This window comes from Artemia franciscana, chromosome 3 (genome assembly GCF_032884065.1).
Source record: "Artemia franciscana chromosome 3, ASM3288406v1, whole genome shotgun sequence".
Classification (NCBI taxonomy): Eukaryota; Metazoa; Arthropoda; class Branchiopoda; order Anostraca; family Artemiidae; genus Artemia; species Artemia franciscana.
Genome location: NC_088865.1, coordinates 48,244,334 through 48,266,666, shown reverse-complemented (window position 1 = coordinate 48,266,666; position 22,333 = coordinate 48,244,334). Strand labels below are relative to the sequence as shown.

The following is a 22,333-nucleotide window of genomic DNA, read 5'->3' as shown; positions in this document are numbered from 1 at the left end:
GGCATAACTCACAACCTTAGTCCTGAAAGCTGTGGTGGGGGGGGGCATCATCTTCAATACATAATTTCCAGACCCTTCAACTACTTTCAGCAAAATGGCTATATTAAAATGTTGATCAAGACTGTTTGGAGAAATAAAGGGTTTGGTGGGGGGCATTAACCCTCCAATCACTATCAACTATTAACGAAGGCACTAGCCCTCTAAATTTCCAGTCGAATAAGCCGTTTTTGATGTTTCTACGATAACGCTTCCTACAAAAACCTTATATGCTCCAAAGGCATAACTTGCAACCTTTGCCCTGAGGGCTGTGCGTTTTTTTTATCCTCACCAACAGACATTTTGCGCCTTTTAACTAAGTTGAACAAAACGGCTATCTCAAAATTTTGATTGAAAGTTTTGGAAAATGGTTGGCGTGGGTTGGTAGTTAGTTGCCCTCTAATCACTTTCGACCATTAAAAACGGCACTATTCCTCTCAATTTCCGATCGAATGAGCCCTTTTTGAAGCCTGTACGAAGTTTTAGGAAATAGTGGGCGTGGGAGGGTAGTTAGTTGCCCTCTAATTACTCTAATCACACCCCAGACAGCTATTTTTAGCTAAAAACGACACCATTCCTCTCAATTTCCGATCGAATGAGCCCTTTTTGAAGCTTGTACGGCAACATTTTTATAAGAAACCTTATATATCTCCAGGGCATATAAATCTCGGGGCATCCAGCTTGCCCCGAAGGCTATAGGGGGTTGCCATCCTCAAATACATAATTTCCGGACTTTTCAAATACGTTACAAAATGGCAATATCAAAATGTTGATAGAATGTTTTGGGGGAATGGTGGGCTTGGGAGGGGGGTTAGTTGCCCTCCAATCATTTTGACTATTTAAAAGGGCATTAGCCCCTTCAATTTCTAAATAAATGAGCCCTTTTTTAAATCTTTAACACAGCTCTTTTGATACGAAGTGCCCTGGTCTAAAGAAAAACCAAAAAAATAAATAATACATTGTGCCGACATCGTCTTTACTTACGCAGCCTCTGATAGTAAAACCTATATGTTAACATTTGACAGCTTGCATGATTTCCTTATCCCAAGGGCTCGGGAAGGGAAGGGGGGTCAAGCCTTCCCATGAGGAATGATTATTGGATCTTTCAACTACAAAATGGCCATCGTAAACTTGATTAGATCTCTTTGTTGGAAGGGCAGCCAAACAGGACGTGAGAGGAAAGCTGGTTGAATCCCAATTGCTTTTGGCTCTTAAATGGGAATTAGAACTTTTAATTTCCAACCGAATGAAACCTCTCGGAAGCACCATGATGACCCCTTCCAGACGAAGGTGCGCGGGGAAAAGAAGAAATAACAGGTTGAAGCCTTATTGCTCTTTACTTAGGTAGTGCAATTGTGCTGTCTATTATACGTATTTGCTTAAGAAGATTCGCTTAATACTTATTTACTTAATTTCTTAAGACATGATATTTGGAACATTAGGACAGCTGTTATATTGAACTCCAAGACACTACGTATTTACTTGACATTATTGTATCCATTTGAAATTATTTTCGATATTTGTAAATGCTTCATAATCTAAGTAATAATCATAGAAAAAAAGGAGAAGCCGCCCACTCCCCATAATATGGTGTACATTCTTAGTGCCAGTTATTCCACCACATGCGGCGTACTTCTGTCAAATCAAGCATCTTCGTGATGGCACACTTGAAACAACGTTAGTCACACTTGAGACATGGGTGGCACTCATCCTGGTGCAAATAGTTTTAAGAGTGGGCAGCCCTTTCAAGAAGCAAAGACAATGAAATTATATTATACTAAATACCTTTCATTTCTACAAATTAAGAGCTCATTCCTCTTTTCATTTTTGTACAACATTTTTGATTAGTTATTGGCTATTGCAAAACAGAGAAACCAACAATGCATATTGCATTCCTAATAATTCTACAGTTAATTTGCACTCTTCAGAATGTTCAAGCATTATTAGATTGCTTATCGAATCAGCAAGCGTTTTCCAAAAATTTGCACGCTTTTCGAATAAATTTCTGAAAAAAAACATTTATTTACAAAACAAATTTTACGTTTTAATAGAAATAAAGTTATTTTATTGCTCATTTCTTGCACAGATTTAGAAATAGTAATTACATATGAGAAAAATATAAGTAATTATAAAATCATGAACTATACCAAATTAAATTTTTAGTATATATAATGTATTTTGTTCTTTTCTTTTTTTTTTTTTTTTTTTCTAGGCAAGAAGAATCAGGCAATAAACAGTAAACACAGACTCTATTCAGGAAGGGGCAAAAAAGAAATAGAAAAGAGAAGGGAGGAAGTAGGAAAACAATTGAGCCAGGAAAGGGACGGGAAGCACTGTAGGGGAATCCCAAAAAGTAAAATGTTAAAAGTAAAATGGCCAAGACTCAGGGTGTTTTTTCTCTGTTAAAAAAATTTGGAAGAATAGGCAGATAAGTCTGCAAACCAAGATTAGAACATTGGAAGTTATGGTGGTAACAGTGGTCAAATTATGGCTCTGAAGTATGGGCGCTGGAAAAGCAGAGGAAGGTTTACTAAATCTTTTCCAGAGAAATTGCCAACGGATTGTTCTGTGTCCCCGGCTGACTGACCGTATTTCAAACATTAGGCTTTACGAAAAGTTTGGTTCAATCCCACTTTCTATGGCTGTAGTGAGAGAAAGTTTGAGATGGCTAGGGCACGTTCTGCGGATGAAGGATGACAAATTGCCAAAGATTATCCTTTTTGGCCAATCGTCTAGGGGTAAACGGGAACAGGTCGTCCACAGTTGGGGTGGAAGGATGTCATAAAGAAATATATAAATAAAATGGGAACTTCCTGGGAGGGTGTATAGAGGGAGGCTTTAAATAGATTGGGATGGAGGAGGATCGTGCGTAGCTGTGTTGGCCTCAGGCAGCCTGGTGCTGCGGAGAGTTGTTAGTAGAAGTACTAATTAGCCTTCTAGGTGTTCCAGACATGATTATAATATCAAAGATTTAAGATAAAAGCGCTTATAGCGTTTTTACACATAAGACAAATGAAGTTTTCATTGGGGCCAAGGGACGAGGGACAAGTAGGGCAGTTTCCCTGAAAACCGTCAAAACACGCAACGTCTGTCTTGGTCTTAATTTGACTGCTTATAGAGAGCATATGTTCCGAAGTTTCAATGTTTCTCTTACCTCATGACTAAAATAATATTTATTGACAAATTTATTACGAATTTAATTTATAATATTTATTGCCATTTATTTGACGAAATTTATTATCAAACGAAGGGGAAAAACACTGTCAGACTCTTAGTCAACTTACACTCATAAATTTTAAAGAATCTGTCCTGGCCATATCCAGTATTTTATTCGGGGGAGGAAGGAGTTACAAAAAGTACGAAGCACATCAAAAATTTCTTTCTCAGAGAGGGTTCAAAACCGGTAAACTGCCTCCTGGTTATGACCATTGGGTTTCGTTTATAAAATCATGTAAACATCGTATTTTATTTTGATCTAAAGCTCTCAAAAATGCAGCATAATGTAATGACTGGTTACGCTATTATGCTGCTTTTGATTGGCTTCTCTTTCCCTGTGTCACTTACATTTCTGAAAAAGTGGTCAATCTTATTACTCCTAGTTATTGACTTAAGTTAAATGGGATTCCACTTCAGGAGATAAGAAGGGAGTACATAAGCTTGTCAATAAAATTAATATATAATAAATATGATATAAGGTAATAAATATAAAAAATATAAATAATATAAATACTCCTAGTTATTGACTTAAGTTAAATGGGATTCCAATTCAGGAGAGAAGGAGGGAGTACACAAGCTGGTCAACAAAATTAAGATATAATAAATATAATATAAGGTTATAAATATGAAAAAAAAAATATAAAAATAAATGCAGGACAATACCATAAACTATAGTCTTCACACTTACCAGGGATAAAATAGTGAAAAAGAAAAGTATGCATTTTAGAAAGCTGATGCTACAACATCCAGAAGCCTTCGGATCTTTTGGAACACTTTCCATGGCTACATTTATAAACCTGCAAAATAAACGAAATTCAAAAACAGCATATAAATATTTGAAATAGGAGTAGTGAGGGCCCGTTTTGAAGGCCTTGGGTGGCCTGGTATTGTAATGTGTTGCTAGTAGTAGTAGATCCCACAAGTACCATCGACAATTTGTTCTTTGAAGAAGGATAAAATTCTTTCAAAATATATTATTAACCAAAATTATTGGTATCATTGATATTGATGTTGATATATTTGAAAAGAAAAAGTGGTACAAATTTCTTTTTCGAGTTCACAGTTGGTAGTCATCGAGCACATACTCAACTTTAAATAGGGTATTAAGTAAAAAAAACTGTTTTCGTAAAGAAAAGAGCGATGCTAAAAATTAAAAACAAACAGAAATTGTCCTATATATCAGGGGAGCACCATTTCCTAACACCTCTACTCCTTGTGTTCGAGTTTACCTTATGTTTTAGGGAGAGTGTGATCAACATCTATGAAATGCTGAAATCAAACAGTTCGTGGTAACGAACTGTAGTAAGGAGCGACCTGGCTCAATAGTAACCAAAACTCTAAAAAATGGAATTTTGATACAAATAGCTACATCAAAAGAATTGCATTTTAATGCTGATTTTTAATATACAAGTTTCATCAAGTTTAGTCTTACCCATCAAAAGTTACGAGCCTGAGAAAATTTGCCTTATTTTAGAAAATAGGGGGAAACACCCCCTAAAAGTCATAGAATCTTCACGAAAATCACACCATCAGATTCAGCGTATCAGAGAACCCAATTGTAGAAGTGTCAAGCTCCTATCTACAAAAATGTGGAATTTTGTATTTATTGCCAGAAGGCAGATCACGGATTCGTTTTTATTTGTTTGTTTGTTTTGTTGTTTTTTCCCCAGAGGTGATCGTATCGATCCAGTTGTCCTAGAATGTTGCGAGAGGGCTCATTCTAACGGAAATAAAAAGTTCTAGTGCCCTTTTTAAGTGACCGAAAAAATTGGAGGGCACCTAGGCTCCCTCCCACGCTAATTATTTTCCCAAAGTCAACGGATCAAAATTCTGAGATAGCCATTTTATTCAGCGTAGCAGAAAAATCTTATAACTATGTCTTTGGGGATCACTTACTCCCCCAGAGTCCCCGTGGGAGGGGCTACAAGTAACAAACTTTGACCAGTGCTTACATATAGTAATGGTTATTGGTAAGTGTACAGAAATTTTCAGGGGGATATTTTGGTTGGGGGAGGGGTTGACAAGAGGGGGGTATGTTCAGGGATATAATTGGGAACATTCCATCGAGGAATTTGTCATGAAGAAGAAAATTTCCATGAAGGGAGCGCAGGACTTTCTAGCATTACTTAAAAAAAACACAATGAAAAAATAAATATGAAAAAGTTTGTTTCAACTGGAAGTCAGGAGCAGCATTAAAACTTAAAACAAACAGAAATTATTACGTATATGAGGGGCTCACCTCCTCCTAATACTTCGCTCTTTACGCTAAAGTATTTTTAGTAATTTCAACTAGTTATTCAAAGGCTTTTTGTTATTCAGGGGTCATTCTTAATGAATTGGGACAAAATTTAAGCTTTAGTGTAAAGAGCGAGGTACTGACGAGGGGGTGAACCCCCTCATATATATAATAAAAAAATGAGAATACAAAAGTTTTTTTACGTAAGCTAATTTATAAGTTGCGTATGTCTTTTACTAATAAAAACATTCACAAAAAATTAAAAGTTCTAGTTTCCTTTTTAAGTCAAAAACTCGGAGGGCGACAAGGATTCCTCCCCCACTCCTTTATTTCTCAAAATCATTCGATCAAAACTATGAGAAAGCCATTTAGCCAAAAAAAAACGAAATTTGGTTTTAATTATTCCTCTCCGGAGAGCCAAAATCAAAACATGCATTGATTCAAAAACGTTCAGAAATTAAATTAAAAAAACAAGTTTTTTTAACTGAAAGTAAGGAGCGACATTTAAACTTAAAACGAACAGAAATTACTTCGTATATGAAAGGGGCTGCTTCCTTATCCACGTCTCGATCTTTACGCTAAAGTTTTTTACTGTTTTAAAAAGTAGAGTTGAGAGAAAGAGCCAAACTTTAGCGTAAAGAGCGGGACGTTGATGAGGAAGCAGTCCCTTTCATATACGAAGTAATTTTTGTTCGTTTTAAGTTTTAATGTCGCTCCTTACCTTCAGTTTAAAAAAACTTGTTTTTTTTTTCTAATTTTATTGTAAAGACTGGAGGCACTATGGGATTGAAACATACGTCATTTAAACAATTAAAAATACTTTGGTCATAAGAGTTTCAATAATGTTCTTTACTTACTAAAATTTATTTTAGAACTGAACTTACTTGGTGTACGAGGGGGATATTGCCCATTAGCGCAAATTCTTAACGCTAGATTATTATTAGTATTTAACTGAATTCATTTTAGAGAGCGCAAATATTGCCATATTGAATGAACTTTTTTTTTTTGACATTACTTTTCTATCTGAGCCTATCATAAAGGTCTAACTGAACATGTGAACCCCCTTTCTTCCCCCCAATATAAGCTTATTCTTACATGCTTCTATTAGGGTGACACGATAAAATTAAAGCTTTTAGTATATTTAAAATCAACCGTTTTGTATGATAGCACCAACTTATTTGCTAAATTGTTATTTTTATCCCAAAATTTTGAATAAATATATAGATAGAATTTTAAAAACTCAAAATATTTCGTTATATATTCCTACATTTTTATTCGGTTTTCACGAGTCAGACATTTTTTCGCGGGCCGGGGGAATGTGGCTAAGACTTTTTATTCGAAAGACTCGGATATCCTACTGGAAGGATAACATAGTTTGGTAGCTATTTAGGACCTAATAAAAGTATAATTGCCGATCCAACTACTGCTAAAAAACTTTTTTTATAATTATGGTGACATACTCTAATATTTTGTAAATAGTAAAAAGGACATGAATAAAAAAAATTGATCATTTTTCAAAATCATGTCGGATATCCACCCCTCCATAGAAAAGCCTTTTTAAAAATCTCATATTCCCAGCAGAAATTTGCTCCAATGGAAAATTTCCCCATGGAGAATTTCCCCCACAGAAAATACCCCCTCTATGGAAAATTCCTCCAGACAATTCCAATCCCAATGAAAATTTCCCCCGGAACATCTTGATATGTTAAAGTTAGTTGGCAGAAACAAAGTAAGACAAATAACAAGAATTTGTAAAGGAATTCTGGCAAATTTCCCCGGTGTCAAATTTCCCTGGAAAGTTTACCCTGGAGGCTTCCCTCTTCGTGGAAAATTTTCATCGTCGTAAATCTCCCTCCCGGCGGGAAATCCCTATCTAAAATAGCAAATACTATATGTAAACAACGGGCAAATTTTATAGTTTAGAGCCCTTTACCAAGGACCTGTTGGGGGTCATTTTATTCCAAAAGGCATAGTTATTGGACCTTGAACTATTTTGACAAAAATGGGTATCTTAAAATTTTGATTAGACGACTTTGAGAAAAATGGGGTGTGGGAGGGGGGGGGTAGATAGCCTCTCATCTTTTTGGATACATAAAAGGACACTAAAACTTTAAATTTCCAATGAAATGAGCCCTCTTTCAATCTTCTAGGGTCAATGGTTTGATATGATCAACTCCGTGGAAAAAAGGCAGAAAAAAAAAAATCACGCATCGGTAATCTTTCTTTTGGCAAAAATAAAAAATAAATATAAAATTCCACATTTTTGCAGATAGAAGCTTAAACTCTCTACAGTAAGGTTTTCTCATATCCTGAATCTGATGGAATGATTTTCATTAAGATCATTAGATGTTCTGGGGGCGTTTCCCCCTTTTTAGATATTGGATAAAATTTCTCAGGCCCTTGACTTTTGATGGGTTACATTAAACTTAATACAGTTTATATATCTTGAATCAGCATACAAATTTGATTCTTTTGATGTATTAATTGTTATTAAAACTCTTGTTATTTTTAGGGTTTAGGCTACTATCCAGCCATTTCAGAAATTTTTATTTAGACAGTGAACAAAAAATAATTTCATTGTCTTATAGTCTAAGATTAAATGAAAAAAAACAGGTTTTTTCAACTGAAAGTAAGGAGCGACATTAAAACTTAAAACGAACAGAAATTACTTCGTATATGAAAGGGGCTGCTTCCTCATCAACGCCCCGCTCTTTACGCTAAAGTTTGACTCTTTCTCTCAATTCTTCTTTTTAAAACAGTAAAAAACTTTAGCGTAAAGAGCGGGGCGTTGATGAGGAAGCAGCCCCTTTCATATACGAAGTAATTTCTGTTCGTTTTAAGTTTTAATGTCGCTCCTTACTTTCAGTTGAAAAAACTTGTTTTTTTTTTATTTAATTTCTGAACGTTTTTGAATCAATATATGTTTTGGTTTTGGTTCTCCGCAGAGGAATTTGCATATTTTTTTTTTTTTTGGCTAAATGGCTTTCTCATAATTTTGATCGAATTATTTTGACAAAAAAAGAGCGGGGAGGAAGCCTAGTTGCCCTCCAATTTTTTGGTTAATGAAAAAGGCAACTAGAACTTTTAATTTTTTACGAATCTTTTTATTAGTAAAAGATATACGTAACTTATAAATTAGCTTACGTAAAGAATTTTTTATTCTCATGTTTTTATTACACATATGAGAGTGTTCGCCCCCTCGTGAGTACCTCTCTCTTTACACCAAATCTTCAATTTTGTCCCAATTCATTAAGAATGACCCCTGAATCACAAAAGCCGTAGAATAAATAGTTGACATTACTAAAAATACTTTAGCGTAGAGAGCGAGGTATTAGGAGGAAGTGAGCCCCTCATATGGGTAATAATTTCTGTTCGTTTTAAGTTTTAATGCTGCTCCTTACTTCCAGCTGAAAAAACTTTTTCATATTTATTTTTTCATTGTTTTTTTTTTTAAATAATGCTAGTAAATCCTGCGCTCCCTTCATGGAAATTTTCTTCCCCCATGACAAATTCCTCGAAGGAAAGTTCCCGCAGTATATCCCCCACTTCTCAACCCCTCCCCCAACCAAATATCCTCCCGAAAACGCCTGTACACTTCCCAATAACCTTTACTATATGTAAGCACTGGTCAAAGTTTGTAACTTGTAGCCCCTCCCATGGGGACTGTGGAGGATTAAGTCGTCTCCAAAGACATAGTTATAAGGTTTTTCGACTACGCTGAATAAAATAGCGATCTCAGAATTTTGATCCGTTGACTTTGGGAAAATAATTAGCGTGGAAGGGGGCCTAGGTGCCCTCCAATTTTTTTGGTCACTTGAAAAGGGCACTAGAACTTTTCATATCCGTTAGAATGAGCCCTCTCGCAACATTCTAGGACAACTGGGTCGATACGATCACCCCTGGGAAAAAAACAAACAAATAAACACGCATCCGTGATCTGCCTTCTGGCAAAAAATACAAAATTCTACATTTTGTAGATAGGAGCTTGAAACTTCTACAGTATGGTTTTCTGATACGCTGAATCTGACGGTGTAATTTTCGTTAAGATTCTATGACTTTTAGGGGGAGTTTCGCCCTATTTTCTAAAATAACGCAAATTTTCTCAGGCTCGTAACTTTTGATGCGTAAGACTAAACTTTATGTTTATCTTGATGTATATATTTAAAATTAGCATTAAAATCCGATTCTTTTGATGTAGCTATTGGTATCCAAATTCAAATTTTTAGAGTTTTGGTTTCTATTGAGCCGGGTCGCTCCTTACTACAGTTCGTTACCACGAACTGTTTGAAAAGAAAATAATTCGGTATTTTGGGGCTTCTGACATTATTACTCCTTTGCGGAAGTTAGGCTCAAAATTGGAAAAGGATTATATTTTTTCTCTGGGCCCCTTCCACCTCTTAGTTCGTTTATTTTCCCGTTAGTTTTCACCTGTTTTCGCTTTATAGTTGTGTTATCTCTTAGCAGTTCTTTCGTTAGTTGAGTTATGGTTGTGGTATATATGTTTTATCGCTCGTATAGTTGTGTTATTTTCAAATTATACTCCATAATAGAGAGGCTCCGAACACCCAGCATTGTATATTAAGCTCGGAATTTGACGTTTTTTTCTAACGTGACCAGATTCGTCCCGCGCCCTGCGCCCTTTTCATTGAATTTTTCTTCCCCCATGACATATTTCTCCAAGGAAAGATCCTCCCACATAGCCCTCTCCCCTCAACCATACCCCCAAAACCAAAAAAAATCCCCTGAAAACGTCTGTACACTTCCCAATAACCATTATTATATGTAAACACTGGTCAAAGTTTGTAACTTGCAGCCCTTCCCCCAGGGACTGTGGGGGAGTAAGTCATCCCCAAAGACATAGTTATTATGGTTTTCGACTATGTTGAACAAAATGGCTATCTCAAAATTTTGATTCGTTGCCTTTGGGAAAAAATGAGCGTGGGAGGGGGCCTAGATGCCCTCCAATTTTTTTGGTCGCTTAAAAAGGGCACTAGAACTTTTCATTTCCGTTAGAATGAGCCCTATTGCGACATTCTAGGACCACTTGGTCGCTACAATGACCCCTGGAAAAAAAACAAAACAAAAAAAAACAAACTAATAAACACGCACCCGTGATTTGTCTTCTGGCAAAAAATACAAAATTCCACATTTTTGTAGATAGGAGCTGGAAACTTCTACAGTAGTGTTCTCTGATACGCTGAATCTGACGGTGTTGTTTTCGTTAAGATCCTACGACTTTTAGGGGGAGTTTCCCCCTATTTTCCTAAATAAGGCAAATTTTCTCAGGCTCATAACTTTTGATGGGTAATACTAAACTTGATGAAACTTATATATTTAAAATAAACATTAAAATGCGGTTCTTTTGATGTAGCTATTGATATCAAAATTCAATTTTTTAGAGTTTTGGTTACTAATGAGCCGGATCGCTCCTTACTACAGTTCGTTACCACGAACTGTTTGATTTTGTGAGTAACTCAAAGCAGACGAAAAATCTGTAATAAAACACAGCATTCCGACTTCAATAATTAAAATAGAATGTAATGGCAGATAATACTTTTAATTCAGACAGTGAAAGAAAATATTCATTTCATTCCATTTAGCCTAAGATGTTGTTAATAGCACAAACAGGATAAAATCATGAAATAAAACAGGTTATTTTGTATATAATAGTTAAATTGAAATATGACAAAAGGTAGAATATTTAATTACGACAGTGGAAAAAAATTCCTTTCATTTTATATAGTAAAAGGTTCTAAAAAGATGAAAAACCTGCAACAAATCACGCTATTTCGTATTCAATAATTAAATGGAATATAATAATAATAAAACAATTTATTTTTCACCCACTATTTTACAAACACGGAAACAGAACTAAAGAAAAAATGTCGAAAGACATGAAAATTATTATTAATTCAAAAACATAAAATACCCCAAAAAAAGAAAGAAAATAAAGCTAAATACGACAAAAGGAGAGTAAGATGGTGGAACAGACCAGGAATTACTGATGCACTAATTAATAATACGGAACATAAATATTGAAATATTTTAATGACTTGGCTTCTGAATAAGAAATAATTAACTGACTATTGCGGTAAGATCGAGGAACACAAAGTAATAATTCAAGATAACAGCAACATTCGGTCTTAATCCCAATTAAATAAAAAACAAGTGTTTTTAACTGAAAGTACAGAGTGATATTATCACTTAAAACGAACGGAAATTATTCTGCTTATGAAAGAGGATGTCCCCTCCTCAACACCTCGCTCTTTAGGTTAGTTTTATTGTTTTATTGTTTTATTGTTTATTGTTTTAAAAGTAGAGTTGCTGCAAAAATTCCGCAAAATTTTCCGTGTTGAAAAGGGGACAGCCCCTTTCAAATACAGAAAAATTTCTGCTCGTTTTAAGTTTTAATGTTGCTCCTTACTTTCAGTTAAAGAAAAACTTGTTTTTAATTTAATTTCCAAACCTTTTTCAACTAATGGAGGTTCGAATTTGGCTCTCCGTACATAAGAAATTAAAACAAATTTACATATATGTATTTTGGCAGATTTATTCAGTATATGAAGGGTTGCCCCCTCCTCAATACATTGCTCTTTACGCTAAAGCTCATAGCACTTTTAAAACAGCTTCATTTTCTAGTTAAACGGCCTCTGTATTTCAGTACACGCTCTTAGAAGATTTGAACAAACAGTCCAACTTTTAGCGTAAAGAGCGAGGTATTTCGGAGGGGGAACCCCTTCATATAAGGAATAGTTTCTGTTGGTTTTTCAAATAATGCCAGTTAAATCTGGCCCACTATCTATGAAATATACGCCTGCCCCTCACAAAAAACTCATCAATTGAAATTTCATCCAAAGTAAAGTGCCTCTCCCTCAAATTTCCTTCAGACAGTTCCATCCTTGCTGGAAAATCCCTACTCCCTGTAAAATTAGTTGTGGAAATTTTTCGCCTGAAAAATTCGCTTTAGCATTCTTTCATTCGATTAAGACTTTAATTTCTAATCAGTTTTTCGATTACTCCAAGACTGTCCCCTTCCGAGGAATTTATTTCCCGAAAATCAAAACACGTGGGGGAAAACCCCTAGGCAGTTTCACCGGAACATCTCCACATAAAAGATTTGGCAAAGAGAAAGTACGACAATTAAAACGTATTTCGTTTGGTAATTCTGTCAGACAACCCAATATAACATTTCCCCTGGACTACTCCCCCCTACCCCCAGATATTTCCCTCCCCAAGGAAGATGGAATTCTCCATTTAGAAATCCACCCCAAGCATAATCCCCCCCAGAAAATGAGTGCTTCCCAATAATAAATACTATACGTAAACAATGGTGGAATGTCATAACTTACAGGCCTCTTAACACGGAATATAGGTTTCATTTTAGACCTAAAGACATAATTGTTCGATCTTTCAACTATACTGAACAAAATGGATATCTCCAAATTTTTACCAGATAATTTTTGGGAAAACATGGGCGTTGGAGGGGATCCAGTTGACCTCCATTTTTTTTTTACTCACTTAAAAAGGGCACTAGAAGTTCTGATTTCCGTTCGTAAAATCCTCTCCCATTAGTTCGATACAATCCCCCCTGGGGAAAAAAAAATAATGAAAATAAACATACATCCGCGATCTGTCTTATAGCAAAAATTGCAAATTTCCACTTTTTTGCAGATAGGACCTTGACACTTCTTCATAAGGATTCTCCAGTACGTTAAATCTGAGGTTGTGATTTTCATTAAGATTCCTTTAATTTTAGGGGGTGTTTCCCCCTCCGATTTAAAAATCAGGCAAATTTTCTCAAGCTCGTAACGTTTAATGACTAACACTAAACCTAATAATTCTTATATATTTGGAATTAACGTAATATTTTGATTCTTTTGATGAATTTAAAGATATTAAAACTCGGTTTTTTAGAATTTCGGTTACTATTGAGCCCAGTTGCTCCTTACTTACAGTTCTTTACCACGAACTGTTTGATTAAATGACAGTTCTTAAGAAGGCTAATAACGTCAGCAGAAAAAAGCAGAGAATGTTCACAAAAGCTAATTAGATACAGCTTGTCTTCTATAACGACTCCGGTTACCAAGATATTCCGAATACCCTAACTTAAGTTTAATAGCGGAAGGTATTTTTTTTAATTTAGACAGGGAAAGAAAAATGTTTATTTCATTTCATATAGCTCAAGATTTCGTGTATATTTCAAAGGGAATGAAAATCCTGTAACAACAAATATTGTTTAGCCTTAAGTCTTCGTTACGTTTCAACTTAATAGTAAATTAAAAGGCAGAGCTGTATAAGAAATCTGTTTAATTCTGTTAAAAGATCTAATTAAATTCTGTTAAGAAAAGCTGTTTTTTCTTAAATGCGGTGGCCTTTTCTTTACTCTTTGTATAAAGGACATGGACACTATTTTTTGCTCTAAAGCTTTATTTTATTGAAGTCTAGAAACTTTATTTAACCACACATACTGTTTTGCCTTTAGTAGCTAAAACGAAATAAATGTAACAGGTAAAACGTTCTATGAATACAATTAAATAAGAAATTTGTTTCATTTCATCTTAACTCTAAATAAGAAGGAAGAGCTTCCTAAAAAAAACATTTTTGTCTGAAACACGGCCGTCTTTTCATTAAACTTTGTAAAAAAGACACAGACTCTTGATACTGTATTTTGCTCATTTTTTCATTATTCTTAATTATTAACCTATACTAATATTTTTTGTATCTAATACCTATGGCAGAATTACTTACTCTTTAATCCTAATTATCAAACAAACTGTTCAGTATTTACTTTCGTTCCTTAACAAGTAAAATATGCTATTCAGTCACAATCATAGCATAAACTGTTACTAGAAAAACAGCAATTATTAAGGCATCGTAACTTGGCAAAACTTCAGCAGGTAAACTGAGATCTTTCCTCCCATGTTTTAAAAAAAACCTAATTACGCGTTAGCATCGCACTTTCTAAGATTTAATAAGAGACTGTTTTGCAAGATCTCAAATTGCCGTCTTAATTCTAGCTAGCCAAAATCAAAACATTAACAAGAGAAAAAGCTAGAATTAGATGAACTGCTATTGCTATTGGAACCTTTTTTTTGCTTTTTCCCCAATTCTTTAAGAAAGAATGCTGAAACACAAGGGCCGTTGAATTTGAATAAATAGTTTTTTTTAACGCGTTAAAAACTTTAAAGTAACAAACGACTGATTAAGGAGGGGGGAAACTCCCTTCATACACGTAATAATTTTTGATTTTTTTATGTATTAACGTTAATCCTTACTTTCAGTCGAAAATATATGTTTTACATCTAATTCCTGATGGTTTTTCAGATCATTCCAGGAAGTCCCCCTCCTGCCTTCGTGGCCACCAGGGAAAACCTTCCCCCCAAAGTTGAAAACTCCTCTCGTGCTTTACAGGCGCGTGAATGTAGTGTTCTTATCTACATATAGGAAAAATCGCAACGGGAGGGACAATACTACCCCTCTCCCAGGAACAATAGTAAAGGCCCAGACACACAATATACACTGAAATCAAGTGATGTTAGAGAACAATTCTCGAAAACACATTCTCAATAAGACTTTGAAAATTTGGCCATTACGATCAGATACCACACTACCCCCCCCCCCCCTACCTATACAATACCCCACAAACCCCTTCTTCATAAAAGCTAAAGAGCACTTGTGAATCATTTTATTATGAAGCAAATCAGATTGGTTAAATGAAGCATTAAAATAAACGTCAGAAATATTCTTCTGTAATAAGAGGGGAGGTATTGCCCTGCAGCAACCTTATTCAGCATTAGTCTTAATAAAGGGAACTGGGAAATAAATCCCTTACCCTCCCCTAAAGACATATTTATGTGATAGCCTTTCCATATTTATGTGATATCTTTGGAACGTCTCACCGTATCTAGCTGAAATTTCCACGGTATAATGAGGGGATGTTCAACTGGCCAAAAGGCAGCATATGCATACTACTGCTACAAATGCTCCTACTTCTACCACTGCTAATAGGATACTAGTACTTTTAAGACTAAGAGTATAGAAGTGAAAACTTGAGAGAATATAGAGGGAAAATTGGAATTAAATCAAACCACACAATGCACATGCAGATTGCCGAAAGGGCGTATCTCCGATATAACTTTCAAGGAATGCATGAATAGGAAGATCAATTGCCTAAAAGGTAATATTTGTGTGTTACTACAACTACTACCACTACCCTTCTAAACTACCACTATACTACTACTACTACTACTACTACTACCACTACACTACTACACTACCACTAAAATACTAGTACTGCTACTACTATCACTGCACCACTACACTACCACCACACTACTACTACAACTACCATACCCACTTTTGTAGCGAGTATTACCAAAGCTTATGATATTGCAGTGAAAGTTTAAGGAAATATTAAAGGGAAGTTGAACTAAATCAGAATATAGTATGTGCATACAGATTGTCAGTAGTTTTCCCAAGATGGTTTTAAAGATAAACCATATCACTTCAAATCCTGATCCCAACACTTTTTGTCAAAATTTTAAGAAATACAGGTGCATGTAACGTCATATGCAATGTTTAATATAAAATACAGATGCCTGTTACACCATAGAAAATGTTTTCTAAGAGATGCATGTTTTTGTCACGTCATAGGGAATGCTTTTTCTATGGTTGTTATGTTTCAAAAACCTAAGGATGTAGAAAAACCTGCAGAGGCTTCTTTACCCTAGGATTTTTTCGGTTTTAAATAAAAGAGAGTCTTTAAAAAGCCTTCAGGGGCTTCCTTACTTCAGGATTACCGTAATTCTTACCTAATTTTAGGTTGTTTACGTGTTGCTTAATAAGATTTAAATCTTACGTAATAGGACTTGTTAGAGGGCCAGGAAAAAAGCTTTTACGTAATAGGGTTTGTTTACTTTTGGTTGTTACGTAATAGGGTTTTGTGTACTTTTGAATTTTACGTAATATGGAATGTAAGAGTTCACTAGCTTAGGTTCAGGGGGTTTTATTAAGACATTTTTCTTGAAGACATTTTTTTTCAAGACATTTTATTAAGACATTCTTTTAAGACGTTTTTTCAATACATTTCAAGACATTTTAAAGATATTTTTCTTCGAGACATTTCAAGATATTTCAAGACATCCCAAAACGTTTTTAATAATGTTTTCTTCAATATATTTTTCTTCATGATTTCTATAGTTCTTACGCGAAGTTTCTCTGATCCTGAAAAAATCTACAAAGACAAGATGGGAAAACCTTCAGGGCCTGCTAGTGGGGGACCTCCAAGACACCGGACCCTAACAAGCGATTCCTATGGGGCATGTAGCATCCAATTTCATCGAAGCCCCCCTAAACTAACCACGGGGGGGGCCTAGTATCGAATTTTACTGGGGAGGGAGGCTACCATCTAATTTCACCGGGAACCTTAGCAACCATTTCAACCGAGGGCTCTAGGGACCGTAGCAGTCAATTCCATCGGGAAGACTCTAGCAACCAATTCCATCGGGAGTCCTAGCAGTCTATTCCAATGGGTGCCTAGTATCTAATTTCACTGGTAGCCCCTAAACTAACATAACTAATTGGGCCCTAGCATCTAAGTCAACCGGGCCCCTAGCTTGCAATTCTAACAGGGGCTCAAGGCAACAAATTTCACCGACAAGAAGTTTTTCAATATGTTTCGAGATTTCTTTGGATGCCATACAATCAGGAATGTTTACTTATGTTAAGGATGATGCAATCTCACGTGATATACTAGACTTCAGGGACCATGGAGGGCCCCGCTTGCAACTGAGCACAGCGCAAATGTATGATGTTACGTAATGTTAAGGCACAGATGGGATTTTACATAATACTTTAAGAGATTTAATTTTCTTTCAAGACATTTTTCTTCAAATTTATTTACTTCTTAGGTAATGTGAAATGTTTGCCTGTGTTAAGGATGACGCATTGATGCCTAACTTATTTCTGTAGGCCCCCGTGGGGAATCCTAGCTTGTAACACAGGATGGCACACACGTGGGTGCTGCGTAATGACGATGTAAACACAGGATGCTACATAATTCTTTAAAAGATTTCATGTTCTTTCATGACATTTTTCTCAGAAAATCTTTGTATTCTAATGACTTTAGTTTCCATTAGGATTCGAAAGGGCATTTCCGTCCAATGGATTTGAGCATTAACCTTGTGGACTATGAAAACTGTTCTAATATTATGATTCAGGAAATAGATTCTACAAAATAATCAATTCCACGCGTGGAAAATTACCATGTCTGCTAAATAGAATGATTAACTTTATCGCATGTTTCCAACCCTTTCCACCAGAGAGCGGAAAAGTATCCCAACACTATTTATTTTTACTCCATTAGATGCAACTGCCTATTAAAAAGCTATTAATTTACTAATGTGATCTAGAAAGGTTGAGTTACATACAGATGTTGCATAGCATTCGTTTTGGATATTTTGTTACGTAAATCATTACTTAAGGAAGATGCGTCCTGAAAAAAGTAATCGAAAAAGACATAGACTTTTTATTGCAAATAAAAGTTTTATCAATAGAAAAAATGTTATAAAATCATGAAATAACAGAACGAATAGTTAAAGCTCAACAAAAAAACGTGGAAAAACTTGATAAAAGATAAAATATGAGTAAAAAGAACCATACAATCACAAAGAAAGCAGTTAACACTCGTTAAATGGAAAAACAAAACGGGTAAAAACCTGATATAGGATAAAATATAAGTAAAAAGCTATTGAATTAAAGAAAGATGGAGGACTTGGTTCCTTGTAACCATTTCCAGTGTAGAGGGGGGCTTGTTATTATAGATAAAACTAAGCCATATTAAGAAGCATTTCTGAGGGGTTTTAATGAAAATGCTATGTTTCTTTAAGTCAACGCTCTGCATATTTCACACCACCGTGAGTATATATGGCTGAATTATAACCTAGTGAGCAATTCCAGCAGGGTCCCTTAAAATCAAATTCCGACAAAGACCCACCCTCCATCAGCCAATTCCATAGAGATGGGGGCCTTATTAGAGATCTATTTATGAATTTGATTTTGTTCATGGGACTTCTTACGTGCTGATTTTTGTTCGTGACTTTTTGAATGCTTATTTTTGTTCGTGAAACTTGTTACAAGTTGATACTTCTCTTCTCTTCATGATGCTTGTTACATGCTAATTTTTCTCTTTGCGAAACTTGCATACTGGTTTGTCTCATGGTGGAACTGTTTGTCTTTCGTGGAGCTTGTTGCGGGCTGATTTTGGCTAGTGAAACTTGTTGTATGTTGATTTTTCTCTTCGTGAAACTTGTTCATTGATTTTTCTCCTCGTGAAACTGATTTGTTCATGGAACTTCTTGGATCCTGATTTTCGTTAGATGAGCTTGTTGAATAGTGATTTTTGTTCGTGAAACTTGTTGCATTTTAATTTTTCTATTCCCAAAACTTGTACAGTGATTTTTCTGTTATAAAACTGATTTTGTTCATGGAACTTCTTACGTGCTGATTTCTGCCCGTGGAACTTGTTGAGTGCTGATTTTTGTTTGTGAAATTTGTTGTATATTGATTTTTCTATTCTTAAAATTGGTACATAGATTTTTCTCCTCGTCAAACTAAATTTTTCTTGAAACTTATTGCGTGCTGGTTTTGTTCATGAAACTTGTTGCATGTTGATTTTTCGCTTCGTAAAACTTATTACATGTTGATTTTTCTCTTCGTGAAACTTACACATTGACTTTTATCATCGTGAAACTGGTTTTGTTCGCGGAATTTGTTTTGTGCTGAGTTAGGCTCTTAAATCTTGTTACTTGTTGATTTTTCTCTTAGTGACACTTGTACATTGATTTTGCTCCTCGTGAAATTAATTTTAATTCATGGAACTTATTGTTTTTTTGATCGCTTGTTCGTGAAACTCGTTGCTTGTTGATTTTTTCTCTTCGTAAAACTTGTACATAGATTTCTCTTCTCACAAAACTGATTTTATTCATGGAACTTGTTGCGGGAAGATTTCTGACTTTATCTCGTGAAACTTGTTCCATGTTCATTTTTCTCTTCTGTGAAACTTGTACATTGATTTTTTTCTCATCAAATTGATAATGCTCATGGAACATGTTGCGTGCTGATTTTGTTCTTGGAACTTGTTGCATGAGGATTTTTCACTTTGTGAAACTTGTGCATGTATTGTTCTCCTCATAAAACTGATTTTATTCAGGGAAATTGTTGCAAGCTGAGTTTTTTCTTGGAATTTGTTGCCTGCTGAATTTTGTTCTTGGAACATGTTTTGTGCAGTTTTTTGAAACCTGTTGTATAATTATTTTTTCTCTTCGTGAGACTTGCAAATTGATTTTTCTCCTCGTGAAACTGATTTTATTCATGGAACTCGTTACGTACCGTGTATGTTCGTGGAACTTGTCAAATGCTGATTTTGTTTGTGAAACTTGTTGCATGCTTATGTTTCTCTTCGTGAAACTTGTCATTGATTTTTCTCTTCGTAAAACTGATTTTGTTCATGGAACTCGTTGCATTCTGATTTTTGTACGTGGAACTTCTCACGTGCTGATTTTGTTCGTGAAACTTACTGGATGTTGATTTTTCTCTTCGTGAAAATTGTATATTGATTTTTCTTCTCGTAAAGCAGATTTAGTTCTTGGAATTTTTTACCCGCTCATTCATATTTATTGAACTTTGCTCGTTTTATATTTATTGAACTTTGCTCGTTATTTATTGAACTGTTTTTTGCTCGTAAAACTTGTTGTCTGTTGATTCATCTCTTCGTGAAATTAAATAAAAAAACGAGTTTTTTTAACTGAAAGTAAGGAGCGACATTAAAACTTAAAACGCACAGAAATTACTTCGTATATGAAAGAGGCTGCTTCCTCATCAACGCCCCGCTCTTTACGCTAAAGTTTGACTCTTTCTCTCAATTCTTCTTTTTAAAACAGTAAAAAACTTTAGCGTAAAGAGTGGGGCGTTGATGAGGAAGCAGCCTCTTTCATATACGAAGTAATTTCTGTGCGTTTTAAGTTTTAATGTCGCTCCTTACTTTCAGTTAAAAAAATTCGTTTTTTTTATTTAATTTCTGAACGTTTTTGAATCAATGCATGTTTTGATTTTGGCTCTCCGCAGAGGAATAATCAAAACGAAATTTGCATATTTTTTGGGGGGGGCTAAATGGCTTTCTCATAATTTTGATCGAATGATTTTGAGAAAAAAAGAGCGGGGGCGAAGCCTAGTTGCCCTCCGATTTTTTGGTTAATTAAAAAGGCAACTAGAACTTTTAATTTTTTACGAATCTTTTTATTGGTAAAAGATTTACGTAACCTATAAATTAGCTTACGTAAAGAACTTTTGTATTCTCATGTTTTTATTACATATATGAGGGGATTCGCCCCATCGTCAGTACCTCGCTCTTTACACTAAAGCTTAAATTTTATCCCAATTCATTAAGAATGACCCCTGAATCACAAAAGCCGTAGAATAAATAGTTGAAATTACTAAAAATACTTTAGTGTAAAGAGCTAGGTATCATAAGGAGGTGAGCCCCTTATATGGGTAATAATTTCTGTTTGTTTTAAGTTTTATTGCTGTTCCTTACTTCCAGCTGAAAAAGCTTTTTCACATTTATTTTTTAATTTTTTTTTAAATAATGCTAGTAAATCCTGATCTCCCTTCATGGAAGTTTTCTTCTCCCGAGACAAATTCTCGATGGAAACTTCCCCCAGCATATCCCCCTCTTCTCAACCCCTCCCCCCAACCAAAAAAATCCTCCTGAAAACGCCTGTATACTTCCCAATAACCAATACTATATGTAAGCACAGGTCAAAGTTTGAAACTTGTTGCCCCTCCCACGGGGACTGTGGGGGAGTAAGTCGTCCCCAAAGACATACTTATAAGGTTTTTTGACTACGCTGAATAAAATGGCTATCTCAGAATTTTGATCCGTTGACTTTGGGAAAATAATTAGCGTGGGAGGGGGCCTAGGTGCCCTCCAATTTTTTTGGTCACTTATAAAGGGCACTAGAACTTTTCATTTCCGTTAGAATGAGCCCTCTTGCAACATTCTAGGATAACTGGGTCGATACGATCACCCCTGGGGAAAAAAACAAAAAAAAACAAAAAAACAAAAAAACAAATAAACACGCATCCGTGATCTGCCTTCTGGCAAAAAATGCAAAATTCCACATTTTTGTAGATAGGAGCTCAAAACTTCTACAATAGGGTTCTCTGATACGCTGAATCTGATGGTGTGATTTTCGTTAAGATTCTATGACTTTTAGGGGGTGTTTCCCCCTATTTTCTAAAATAACGCAAATTTTCTCAGGCTCGTAACTTTTGATAGGTAAGACTAAACTCGATGAAACTTATATATTTAAAACCAGCATTAAAATGAGATTCTTTTGATATAGCTATTGGTATCAAAATTCCATTTTTTAGAGTTTTGGTTACTATTGAGCCGGGTCGCTCCTTACTACAGTTCGTTACCACGAACTGTTTGACTCATATATTGATTTTTCTCCTCGTGAAATTGATTTTGTCCATGGAACTTGGTCTGTTCCGATTTCGGTGCATGCAGATTATTGCTTGCTGATTTTTGTTCGTGAAAGTTGTTGTATGTTAATTTTTCTCTTCCTGAAACTTTAACATTAATTTTCTCTCCTCGTGAAACTGATTTCTTTTCATGGAACTTGTTGCATGTTGATTTTTCTTATCGTGAAACTTGTTAAAATTCGATTTTTCACTTTGTAAAACTTGCATATTTACTTTTCTCATCGTGAAACTGGTTTTGTTCGCGGAACTTGTTGTGTGCTTATTTATGCTCTTAAAACTTATTGTGCGTTGATTTTTCTC

General features: G+C 35.2%; 1 protein-coding gene across 2 annotated transcripts in view; it reads right to left on the bottom strand.

The window, feature by feature from the left end:
* LOC136025348 (tetraspanin-11-like) overlaps nt 1-22,333 on the bottom strand; it is a 108,967-nt gene that overhangs the window by 42,858 nt on the left and 43,776 nt on the right. The window contains exons 1-2 of one of the 2 annotated variants that reach the window (XM_065701280.1): nt 14,237-14,420; nt 3,941-4,049 (exon numbers count right to left, since the gene is read on the bottom strand). In XM_065701280.1, coding sequence (XP_065557352.1) covers nt 3,941-4,033 — 93 coding nt within the window. In that variant the 5' untranslated portion in view covers nt 4,034-4,049; nt 14,237-14,420. Of the gene's footprint in view, nt 1-3,940; nt 4,050-14,236; nt 14,421-22,333 lie in introns of those variants that run through there. The other variant, XM_065701278.1, reaches the window with a different exon arrangement.